The following is a 13,373-nucleotide window of genomic DNA, read 5'->3' as shown; positions in this document are numbered from 1 at the left end:
GAGGTAGATGTCTTATTGCTCTCTATCTTACACTTAGAGACCAGAGACTCTAAATGAGCCTAGAATTTGCCTTTTGAGGTAGGGTCGATGACCAGTGAGCCCTCAGCATTCTCCTTTCTGCATTACCACACTCAGCTTCTTACTTGGGTACTGGGGATCTTGACTAAGGTCTGCATGCTTGTGTAATAGGAGTTTTACCCACTGAGCTATCTCCATATCCCTTGTATACATTTTAATATATAGCTGGTTAGGTCATAGCTATTGTATAGGCTCAATTTTATTTGGTTTCACATATACCAGGGGACTTGAACTCCCTTCAGTTCAGATTGTGGAAAATAAAATGGTGTCGATGGTGGTAGTGATCAGTATGGCAACTCTTTCCATATCATAGTTTTTAGGAAATTTATGTTGATCTTGCATATAAACTGCTTAAGTCAGAAATCTTTGATCATAGAGATCAAAGAGATGAAAATTAGGAAGAATATTTTTAAGGTTGTGTTCCATTTTATTATGATACTTTTTAAGTGTTGTATTTTCTTCTCTCATTTCTGGTGTGTATGCATGTATATTTTTTGTCTGTGTGGATTTCTCTGCATGCACATAGGCTTCCATGATGAGATCAGCACTGAGATGTTTTCTCAATTGCTTCCCATCTTGATTTGTTTTTCAGACAAACACTATGTTTTCAGTATCTCACTATGTAGTCTTGGCTTGCCTGGTATTTGCTATGTAGATCAGGTTAACCTCAAACTCACAGAGATCCTCCTGCTTTTACCTCTTGCACAAAGGGATTAACCGGGTTACTCACCACACCTGGCCCCGTCTTCTCTCCCCGCCTCTGCAAGGCTTCTCACTGAACTGGAGGTCACAGATAGATTTGGCTGAGTATTCAAGCTCCTTCTCTGCCTCTCTACTGCTAAAATTTCAAGTGTACAGCTTGGTGCCTGCCTTTTTCACATGTGAGCTAGGGATAGGAATTCAGTTTTTCTTGTTTATACAATAAGCACTTTACTGATTGAGCCATCTCCCCAGCCCATTTTATATATTTCTATTATGCTTAAAGTTATTTAGTTTTCACATTTGTATTTAGAATTAACAATGCTATGTGCCAGAGCTTCCATAAAGAATTCCAGGTGTCTCATCTCATTACTTCCTCTTCCTTAGTATGAAAAAGCTGTAGGCAGATATTCTATAATTAATTTAGATGAATTCATCTGTAACTTTTTCTAAGGAAGAGCAAGAAGTTTGTGGTTTAAGGTATTATTATATATAAAATGAACTCATACATTGTTCGGACACTTAAAGAAATTAGATAAGATAATGTGAAATACACTTTTAAAAAGAGGATATAACAGGAAGAGAGCAAAGGTTGATGAGGTATGAGGAGAATTAGATAAGTAGAAGAGAGTTAAGCGCAGCACAGATGACCTGATATCTAAGCATAAGGCCTACAAGATAGAGTTCTGGCCTCACGTCTGACCCACCTAAAATTCTTCTCAGCCTTTTAGTCAGAGTCCTCCCTGAGTCTGATGAATGATGAACGCTGTACAGAAATGATAAGAATAACACAGCAAACTAAGAAATTGTGGCTCTTGAAGGCCTTAGAAGTCAGACATATTACTTTGATAGTCTCTTAATTTATGGGAACAACAGTTGAACTCTCAAGGTTCCTGACTGGCATGTGAGTATGTCAATATTGCTATTTTGTCTAGCTTGTCTTCCTCTGCTTTCTAAAGAACAAGGATGAAAAGTTAGTCACAATTAATTTTGTGCTTATGATTTTAAAGAACCTATATAAAATAATTGTACACAAATAGCTACACATATAATATATATGTTGCCATCCAGCTGCAGAAAAATTGGCACCATATACATTCCTTGTAATTCAAGCTTCACCATTAAACCTACATTTTTGATTATCAAGTTTACTTTGATAGTTCCTAGAAATGCAAATTAATAAGTGTTTTGCAAATCCAAAGGTTCTAAAATGTGCTATATTCCAAAATACAAAAAGGAATAAAATAGGGAGGGGGAGAGAGAGAGAGAGAGAGAGAGAGAGAGAGAGAGAGAGAGAGAGAGAGAGAATTGGCTTTTACTTTTCATTCTTCTAGTTTCCTTAGAAAAACTATATGATTCAAAGTTACTTAAATAAACACTTAAAAAGCAAAACTGTAGACTCTGGAGCTAGTGAGGTGGCTCAATAGGGTAAAGACATTTCCTACCATGTCTGCCAGCCAGAGTTCAGTTCCCAAGTGAAAAGGAGAGAATACTGTGCAAGTAGAGGCCAGAGGACAATTTTCATACTGTGGCATGCATACACATGTGTTTGCATTCACACACACACACACACACACACACACACACACACAAGATCACAAATGTAAGTTTAAAAAGTTAAAATGGACACCTGGCAGTGGTGGAGTACGTCTTTAATCCCAGCACTTGTGAGGCAGAGGCAGGCAGATTTCTGAATTCGAGGCGAGCCTGGTCTACAGAGTGAGTTTCATGACAGCCAGGGCTACATAGAGAAACAATGTCTCAAAACAAACAAACAAAGAAACAAAAAGTTAAAATGGTTAGGTGTGGTGGTGAAGGCCTTTAGTACCAGCACTCAGGAGGCAGAGACAAGCCAATATCTATGAGTTTGAGGGTAGCCTACTCTGCATAGTGAGTTCTAGGACTTTCAAAGCAACATAGAGTTGAAATTATTATGACACGTTAGTGTTTAATGATTCTTTTATGAAAATTATTTTATTATACATTTGATTATGAACATATGTTGATTATCCCAGTAGCATTTTACACGAGACTGTTTCCACTTCTGTTCACATGTACTTTCCTCTGTTCATGTGAAATGGAAGAAAGGAGTTGAAATGAGATGGACACTCTTACCAGAAGCAATTTGACATTGGCTGGGCTGATGCATGTACATATTTTGTACTCCCTTTCTGTTTCCAGTAAGTGCTTCCATTATCTCTCATTTGTAGCCAGAAGTAATACTTTATTAACTACTCAGGAAAGCTCTATGTGCCAACAGTCATGAATTTCGATAGGAAGAGTCTAGCCAGAGTCAGGTAGACAGTTTAGAATGGAAGTCAGTATTGCTGTACGGGAATTAATCTCTTCTAAAAAGGACAATTCAGAAATGCACACATTTTCAAACACAAATCAAGTGAAGACACACTGGGTATTATTCCTTCCACATCTGAAACATCCAGGCACTTAATCTTGCTTCCTTAAAACTTTGACAAATTATTTTTTACCATGAAGCAGAAAAATAGTGGCCTAATGCTGTGATAATTTAAAAACATGGTTCTGAATATTTATAAGGGCCATTGGATATAAAAATTATTTCATATGTTAGAAATTATAGCTGCACAGCTGTAGAGAAGGCTCGGTGGTTAAGAGCACATACTACTTTGGCAGAGGACCCAAATTCAGTTCCCAGCATCCATACAGATAGCTTACAGTTCCAGGGAGTTTGATGCCTTGAGGCTCTCTAGACTTCTGTACTCCAATGCACATTCCCACATGTATACATACATGCAGATATGTGTATATATATATATATATATATATACACATAATGTGCATGTGTGTCTATGATGAGAGAGATAATGTTTAAAAAGAAATTATAACTCCTAGTAGAAATTTAGCATCATAGGTTAAAATTGAAAAATGATCCTTAAATGTTTTTTAAGCATATGAGCATTCATTAACTATTAGAAGCTCCTATCATTCTGCCCACCACAGCATTTCCCACACTCTCTTCATATAAGGCTTTCACTGCAATTTAACAAATGATTGTTTAACTATGTTATATACTTAACAGAAATGTAAATATTTTGAAGGAAGATTGACTGAAGGCTTTCAGTCGCTCTAACAGTTCATACATTCAAATGGTTAATTTATGATTCACTGAAATTGTTATTTCTAAGTATTTCACCCCTGCGTTTCCAGCTATAATAGCATTAAATAATAGAAGGGTAAGCATTTCATCACTTTCTTAATAAAAGGAGTCATCCAAGCTGGTAAGTAGAATAAGCAATATGAAAAAGAATAGAATGGAACTGAACAAGAAATTCATTTGTTCTAGGTGTGTCTCAGATACATCTAAATCAGCCTGTGTTTATCTGCTTAGATTGCTCTTAACTTATTTCTAATATGAATAGCATGTCTTTGAACATTTAAATTTGAGAGTGGAGATAAACTTCCATCAATTGGAATTCCTGGATTGTATTTCACTTTAAGTCATACACTTTCATAGCAAAATTATGTTTTATTTAGCAATGAAATCTAAAAAGAGCTTCAGATGACCCATTCTGCCTTTATGTCCTTAACTGTCCATTACACTTGTGAATTGATGTCATACAACAATCTCCTCATACTCTGTTTTCAGGACTGCCACCACATTCTTTTATAGCTGTCTTCTTTCTTCTAAAGATGATGTGATTTCATTCCTCCCTACACAAAAATGTTCAGTAATGGAGGCAGTCCTGGCCATTGCATTGACAACTTTCTCTTCACAGTGTACATGTTCCTGTCTCTAACCCTCCTGGTTTATACATTTCAAAAATTCTTTTTGGAGGAATGAGAAAGACTTTTGGACTTTGGACTAGAAAATGGTTGAATGTTGTATGCAGAGTTTAATACACTGTTCTAGTCGATGCTGGTAGGTAGCAGTGCTGGTATATTATGAATTATGAAAGCCCAGCTCAATAAATTTTCAGAGGGAGCAATATTGGCAACAGGGCTAGCTCATTCTTGTGATATTTTGGCAAAGAATGTTTGGCTGCTTTACAACAATTAATCACTTTTATAGTCAAGTTCCCAATGTGACCCCCTGAAAACTGCAAATGGAAATTATGTGCTTCCAACAGACAATGAAGCAGAATATACCTCACCATCCCCAAAGTGAGAAATGCTGAGAGCCATAAGGAAGTACTGATCTCACATAAACCAAACTGAAAATCCTGTAGCTCCATTTCTGAAGCCATGAGGCTTAGATTATTTCATTCTTCTAGCTTTGCTGAACGAAACACATCTGTCTCTCTTACATTCCATGTCTGCATCTTTCCTTGTCATGTATCCTATGGCTCTGGCATCTTCAACATCTAGGGGTTTCCAATAAAATTCAGGCTTCACTCACAGCTTCACACAACAGTGTCTCCTAGCCTCCATATATGCACTCCCCTGCCACACACCTGGCTTCAGCATCTTTTCTTAACCGAAAGATCCCGTAACTCCTTTATTCCTGTACCAGTCATAACTCTAAAGCAATACCACCATATGGCTGATGCTGCCAAGTTCCTCTGGTTGCTTGGGATGAAAATTTTATAAATTACATTTATAACGCTTCCCTTTTAGTTGCTTTTTGGGTGAAGGAAATACCTTGAGCCTTTTTAGGATTGGCTGAGTGGGCTCTTGGCCTTTGTGTACTACTGCTTTTCTTCCATTTAATACCAAACCATTTCTTTAAGTTCATCTCTTTGAGTACAAGAAATTACATTTCCTTATTCTCCTTTCCTTTTCAAACTGTACATTTCATATTTCTTTTTTGTCATACTTGTTCTTTTTCATTGTAGATTTGTATGAGAATGATCACTAATCAGGTAACAGAGTCAATGTAAGAATCTCTTGAAATATCCTCTGTCAATAAAATTAGCCCCAAACTTTTCAGTTTAGCCCTAAGCAGATTCTTAGGACAAAGTCAAAAAGCACCCACATAGTCTTTGCCCAAATATAAAAATAATGGTCTAGCCTGGTTGCCAATATTGTTCCCCCCTGAAAATTTCTTGATCTTGACCTTCATAGTCCATATTACTCTCAGTTGTCTTCCAAGCTCCTACTAGGAAAATCCATTAAACCCTGCTAACAGCATTCAACCATTTTCTAGTCCCAAATCCCAGTCTTTCATTGTCTCTGCCCAAAAAGCAGCAAGATCAGTCCTGTCAGAGCAATATACTACTTCCTGGTACCACTTTCGACTTAGTTACTTTTCTATTGCCATGACAAAACACCATAATGAAGGAAGTTCATTTTTTTAAAAAAACATTTAATTTGGGTGCTTATTGTTCCACAGTGTTAGAATCCATGACCATGATACCAGGAGCATGGTAACAGGTAGGCAAGTATGGCTCTGAAGCAGTTGTTGAGAGTTTATATCTGAGAGAGAGAGAGAGAGAGAGAGAGAGAGAGAGAGAGAGAGAGAGAGAGAGAATATTAATTGGGACTAGAATGAGCTTTTAAAACCTCAAAGCCCACCTCTAGTGACACCCATGCCCCAACAAGGCCACACTTCCTAATCTTTCCTGTGCAGGCTAGTTTTATGTCAACTTGACACAAGGGAAAATCATCAGAGAAGAGGGAGCCTCAATTGAGAAAATGTCTCCAGAAGATTGGGCTACAGGCAGGCCTGTGGGGCATTTTATTAATTAGTGATAGATGTGGGAGGGCTTAGCCCATTGTGAGTGGTGCCATCCCTGGGGTGGTCATTCTGAATTCTTGGCTGAGCAAGCCATGAAGAGCATGCCAGTAAGCGGCACCCCTCCATGGCTACTGCATCATCTCCTGTCTCTAAGTTCTTGCTGTATTTGAATTCCTGTGCTTATTTCCTTCAGTGATGGACTATGATATGGAAGTATAAGCCAAATAAACCTTTCCCTCCCCAACTTGCTTTTGGTCATGGTGTTTCATCACAGCAATAGTAGCCCTAACTAGGACATTTCATAAACAGCACCACATGACAAAGTCAACACATACTCTGGGACACTCCTATCTTCCGTAGGATATGTGCTTTAAAAAAAAAAAAATTAAAGCTTCTATAGTGGGATTTTTAACTCAGTTTGTGGCTTTTACAGTTTTCAGATAGTAAAATGAGACAGTTTAACGTAAAGCATATGCACAATAACACAGAGCCAGAAAAAATTATAAAATAGAAACTTAATTCAACCAGTAGTATATTATAAAAAAACATAAAGTGGTTAATAAATCGCATAAACATGTCCTTGTATAGGGTAAGAAAAATACATGAAGATGGGCAGATTTTTGAAAAAATATTTTGTAAATGTGTGCAAGTCAGTTATTTGTTTTCATTAATAAAATAGATACAATAAGGTCAAACTATTAGATGCTTTTGGTGGGGAACCTATATGTGCATAAAAACATTTAACATTCTCCGCACATGATCTAAGACTTGTAGTTTCCATTTTTCTTCCTTCCCTTGCTTTAAATTGTAAAACACATGGAAGAATTCAACTGTTTCCTTGGAGCACTGAAGTTTAAAAGTTGGGGAAAAACAGCAGGCAAAATGTGATCATGTAAGAATAAAACACTGGCAGAGCTTGGCGTCCCTGTCACAGTCCCCAGATGTGTCTTTAGGAAAATAAGAGCTCTTAAAAATTAGCCTGTGCTGTTCATCAAAAGGCACAAAATGTGGGAGAAGTCAATGACTTCTCAGTACAATCTCACTCAGAAGTGTATGGGTCAGAATGGATGCTAAAAGTCTTACTACCTCTCTTTCTCATTTTAACTGTTTGCAGTACTAGAAAGGTGACTTGTGGTTTCTCACAGGAAAAACCACCCATCCCGTCCTCTTGAATGCTTCTCCCAAATGTCTCTCTGAATAAATGTATAAGTACTTTTGTTTATATCATACTCAACACCGTATTTCCTGTTGTAGCTTTTTAGTATCTTGTCTTGGCAAAGGGTAACTCTGGGAAGAGCTGTACCACTGGGTGTCATATGTCACCTAGGCAACTATAAAAACAATGCAAAGCCCATTTATTTGCTTATAATTCTTCTGACTCTTGTTTTAATGAGAATCTATAAGCATCTTAAATTTACTATATATTTACATTTTATAAGTTTCAATCCCCCATCATACACACACACACACACATATATATCTTTAGGAATTTCCTCATCTTATATTTTTTCTACTTTTTTTTTGTTCCAAAAAGGAGCTGGTGGATGGACACCGCTTGTATCAAATAAATATCAGTGGCTGCAGATTGACCTTGGAGAACGAATGGAGGTCACTGCTGTGGCCACCCAGGGTGGATACGGGAGTTCTGACTGGGTGACCAGTTACCTCCTGATGTTCAGTGATGGTGGAAGGAACTGGAAACAGTATCATCAAGAAGAAAGCATCTCGGTATGTTTGATAATAATAGCTATATGTTGTTGCACACTATCAGCTAAGCAGTGTTTTCGAAAGGAAATAAAACTTGAGACCTGTGATTCATGTAATTTATGTCAAATAGCCCAAAGAGTTGTTTGTGAGCTTTGAAACCTGGGGCTGAGAACATAGCAGAACAGGCCAGGACATGCCCGGGCAGGCCCGTTGCCTCCCTATCTCCCACCCCTCTGACCTAAGTTAAATGTTAACAGGCTGCTGATGTTTAAATGGACCAATCATGTGAAACCGCACCAATTCCTCCCCCAGCCCCACTCCTTTTCTATAAAAACCCCTAGCTTCCAAGCCTCATGGTCGAATCCACTGGCTCCTGTGTGAGATACGTTTCAACCCGGAGCTCCGCCATTAAAATACCTCGTGTTGTTACATCAAGGTGTTGTGTTCTATTCGTGATTCTTGGGTGCACGGGGAATCGGGAGTTGAGTGGGGGTTTCCCCACTAGGTTCTTTCATTTTCAGCTAGTATGTAATCATTGCACATATTCATAGGGAAAAGTATGATATTTTGGCCCATGTATGAACTCTGTATTAACTAAATTATAATATTAATCTGAGGAAAGATATTTTTGGGGTAAGAGTTCAAAAGCAGAAGATATAGACATACAAGATGGATGGAAGTTTAGGAATAATATAAAATTCATAGCTCCTTTTCTTTTGTTAACAAAACCATCAGTGGCTCTGTGTTACTTTGCTTTAGTGTCCTGAATGAATTCTTTTCTAGCTTATCACTTAATCTCATTTTTCTAAAGACACTGAAAATTTAAATTTAATAAATGAATAAAATTTAGAATTTATGTTTGACAAGTTCAGGAAATATGCTTTGAACTTGGAGGACAATGTGTTCTTTACTAGCTTTCACGTCGCATTGAAACTCTAGGATCTACTATGATCTATGATCTACTGATCTCAGCTGGATCAGCTAGAATATGCACAGCAATGACTTTAGTTCTGCTTTTGATTCTATGCTCGAGTCTCTTTAAGGACTCACTTTTTAAAAGTTTCTGAATACTGTAAATGCGTTTAGTTTTTAACGATATATATACTAAATTGTGTTTGGAAATATTCAAAAGTGTTTTCAGTCTTTACACTGATTGATGACATTGAAAATGCTGGGAACAATGGTTGGCTGCAAGCATCGGCCTCTGTATTTGTCAGGCTCTGGCAGAGCCTCTGAAGGGGACAGCCATATCAGGCTTCCATATCAGGAAGCAAACACTTCCTGGCATCCACAATAAGTCTGGCTGCATATGGCATGGATCCCCAGGTGGGGCAGTCTCTGGATGGCTTTTCCTTCAGTCTCTGCTCCACACTTTGTCTCTATATTTCTTCCTGTGAGTAATTTGTTCACCCTTCTAAGACGCACTGAAGCATTCACATGTTGGTCTTCCTTCTTCTTAGGCTTCATATGGTCTGTGAATTGAATCTTGGGTATTCTGAACTTGAGGCGGGGGGTGGGGGGGGGGGGGAAGGGGATGGGATAGGGGGGTCCTGAAGGGGAGACCTGGAAAGGGGAAAACATTTGAAATGTAAATAAGGAAACTATCCAATAAAAAAGGAAAAAGAAGAGAAAAACATTAAAAAAAGAAAAGAAGAAAAGAAATTTGGGAACAATTTCTTCGTAAGTGTAATGCTGAAACAGATGGATCTTATAAGCTCTGCATAGCATTTGTAATTTGAATTTTTTCTTCAATATCAAAGAAAATATGAGTGACAGTAAAATCATGAATGATTTTGTTGTTCAGTTCCACAGTTCAACAGGAAGCAATCTACTTTGCTTCCCATTGACCACATCATTTGCTTTTTATCCTTTGACTCTAGAAGGTAATATGCCCGTGAGGAAATGATGAAAAGGGTAAGGTTCTTGTAGAAACAGCAGGTATAACTCAGTCTCATCCCCTGTAAGAGTGTGCCTCTCATTATTTGAGTGATGACCCACACTTCTGATGCACCATCCCTGTGTGAGCATTTACTGGGTGTCTTGGCAGTGTCTCTCATCCATGCATCTTCACCATGGGTAGAATAGCAATCCTATTCAGCAAACCAGATATGCTGAATTCATAACTTGCAGTACCTCATATTTGTGACTTTTTATTGGGGAATTGGGGCTTTAGGTAGGTGACCACTTAAAATGGGGTCAGTAGGTTTGGCTCTAATCCACTGTTAATGGTGTCTTCACCATATGAGTATATTTGGACACACAGAAAGAAAATGGCATAAAGATACATAAGGGGAGTACCCTGTAAACAAGGGAATTGGGTCTGAAGGAGCATCTGAGATAGCAAAGAGCTAACAAGTAAAGTAGTTCAGCGATATTCTCCATGTGTCTATGAGAGTTATAGATCAGCAATATTGATGCACTATGTCCCTCTACTTATCAGTGCTTCCTTTTCTCAAAATGAGAAGAGATGGTTTTGGCACCTCTCTAGTTTTCTTATTGATGTGTAAATAATAAATTGCTTATGAAAAAATATAACGTAAAAGCAAAATTCTAGGCTTTTAGGCCCAGGCTTCAGAATGTGACCTCTATGACTCAATGCTCCAAGGTATGCTAATCATAAAACAGATAGTGACATTCCTCCACCCACCCACTTCCTGGGTTCAAGGAGTGTTCATTCAAAGAAAGTCACCCTGACCCACCCTGACCATTGCTGGAACCCGTTATGCAAATGTGCTATTGTTGTAGGGGCTCTTAGAAACTGTCTTGAGAAATAACCCCCACACAATTACCTGGTATTCCTTGTGACTACTGTGACTTTGCACTTCCTTGTGACTCTTAACTGGTATTTTTGGTATTTTCCAACAACGCCCTCCCCACTTCCTTGAGTTGTGGTTTCTTCCTTTAAATACCCTCTTACCCAGCTACTCGGGGCGCCATGGTCCTCTACCCCTACGTGGTGTATGACTGTGGGCCGAGAGCGCTCTTGAATTAAAAGTCCTCTTGCAGTTTGCAGCAAGACCATTTCTCATGAGTGATTTGGGATGTCGCCTCTCCTGAGTCAGAATGTGGGGGAGTCCTCATGTTGTGGGTCTTTCACTTATAGAAATTTCTTCTATCTGGCCATTCATTTTAATTATTAGTAGATAAAACTAAAAATAAGTTTACTTGAAAAGATTATTTTGATACCTAAAATGTTGACACTGCTCATGTAAAAATCATCTTTTTAAAAACAATTACCTTATTTCCTGATATAAACTCAGACTACGGCTATATCACTTGCCTTAAATTGTTATATTAACTTTCTTCCTTAGGATGTAATTGTCTCTTCTAAGAACCCAAGTTTTCACTCATATGTTAAAGACACATTAAAATTTTCTTATATAGCCTTATAAGTTTCTTGGGTTTCCTTATTCTATTTTTAGTGAATTTTATTTTATTTTAATGATCAACCAACCATTAGCCACAGTAATATTTTCAGTTACTAAAAATTTGCAGTTCCTTATCTGCAACCTTCAATCCTATTTATTTGATTTAATCTAGATAATCCCTCACAGGTGTGCCCAGAGGCTTGTTTCCTGGGTGTTTCTAGATATGTCAAATTAACAGTCAATAGTAACCATCGCAAATGATATTTTTTCAGTAGTAATACAAGCCTAGTGAAAACAAACGTTCAGGATCAAGGAGGAAAAAGTGTTTAAAGCCCCAGGCTACCAAGGCTAGTGACATATCTTAGGATCATGATGACTGTGTTCAATAACATCCTACAAACCAAAGTGCCAGGTTAGAAATATTGACATGTTGACAGGCTCTCTTCCCTTATATGTATGTTCACTTGTTCTGTGAACACTTTTTAAAATCCTATAAGGAAATAGATAACCTTTTCTTTCATTTTGAAACTTGCTACAGGCTGTAATTGGACATATTGGGGCAATTATTGAGTCCTGACACAGATTCGAGTGGTTTCTCTACTCCACTTCTGTTTGAATGTTAATTAGACAAAACAATTAGCATGATAGTAAATTATTTCTTTCCACACCTTCACCATACCAAGCCTGTCATTCCCAGGTTTCTTTTTTTTGTTTGTTTGTTTGTTTTTCAAGACAGGGTTTCTCTGTACAGCCCTGGCTGTCCTGGAACTCACTTTGTAGACCATGCTGGCCTCGAACTCAGGAAATCCGCCTGCCTCTGCCTCCCGAGTGCTGGGATTAAAGGCGTGTGCCACCACGCCCCGGCCCCAGGTTTCTCTCAGTAAATATCCCAGCATGCACAAGCCACTTGTGCTCAAACCCTTAGAATAGTCAATATCCATTCCTTTCTACTGACATTCTACTGTCAGGATATCCTCTCAACTTGCCACCCTTCAGCAGATCCTGCCAGACACATCTCCAAAGGCCTTGTGGATTTGACAGCCTTTCATCACATCCCCACCAAGCCCAGGGTTGTGGATAGCCCTGGGGCTAATTATATTTGATGTTAATTCTTTTCTCCTGCTAGAGGTTGTGAACAAGGAATGAGTCAGCACTCAGATAATTTACTGTAAACCTGCTTCCCACCTTAATTTGTAAAATAAAGGAGAGCTGATGACTGAGTAGATATAGGGAAGGTGGAGCAGAAAGTGGGGAAGGAGAAGGAGAAAATGGAGACGACACAGAGGAGGAGTAAGAAGAATAAAAGCAGAGCAGAAGCACATATCCTGGAGAAACCGCAAGTTATAAGGAGTCTCATAGATGTGGAAGACGGTAGTGTAGTAGTAGATCTGCCCAATCTAGGCCCGCAGCATGTACTCATATTAATTGAGTTGTGTTTTCATTGCCTGGGCATATGTGTGACTGCATAAAATAAGATGGTAAATTTAAGAAGTCTGAAATCCTATCAATTATCTTTCTTGAAATCAACCCACTTGAAAAATTAATTCAAGCCTTAACAACCAAATGTCAAAGAAATATAAAGGGAAGGTTTTTTTTTTTCTTTTTCCAATTTTTTATTAGGAACTTTCTTCATTTACATTTCAAATGCTATCCCAAAAGTCCCCCATACTCTGCCCCACCCCCTCCTACCCAACCACTCCCACTTCTTGGCCCTGGTCTTCCCCTGTACTGGGGCATATAAAGTTTGCAAGACCAAGGGGCCTCTCTTCCCAAAGATGGCCAACTAGGCCATCTTCTGCTACATATGCAGCTAGAGACACGAGCTCTGGGGGTACTGGTTAGTTCATATTGTTGTTCCACCTATAGGGTTG

At 38.4% G+C, this 13,373-nt stretch overlaps 1 protein-coding gene across 1 annotated transcript in view; it reads left to right on the top strand.

Annotated features, from left to right (window-relative positions):
- Nucleotides 1-13,373, top strand: part of Cntnap3c (contactin associated protein like 3C) — a 98,563-nt gene that overhangs the window by 28,883 nt on the left and 56,307 nt on the right. The window contains exon 3 of the mRNA XM_029468231.1: nt 7,962-8,155. Within this exon, the coding sequence (XP_029324091.1) occupies nt 7,962-8,155 (194 nt within the window). The remainder of the gene's footprint in view (nt 1-7,961; nt 8,156-13,373) is intronic.

The sequence above is a fragment of the Mus caroli genome, chromosome 13, assembly GCF_900094665.2.
Source record: "Mus caroli chromosome 13, CAROLI_EIJ_v1.1, whole genome shotgun sequence".
Classification (NCBI taxonomy): Eukaryota; Metazoa; Chordata; class Mammalia; order Rodentia; family Muridae; genus Mus; species Mus caroli.
Note: the sequence above shows the minus strand (reverse complement) of the source record. Positions and strands in the feature narration are given on the sequence as shown.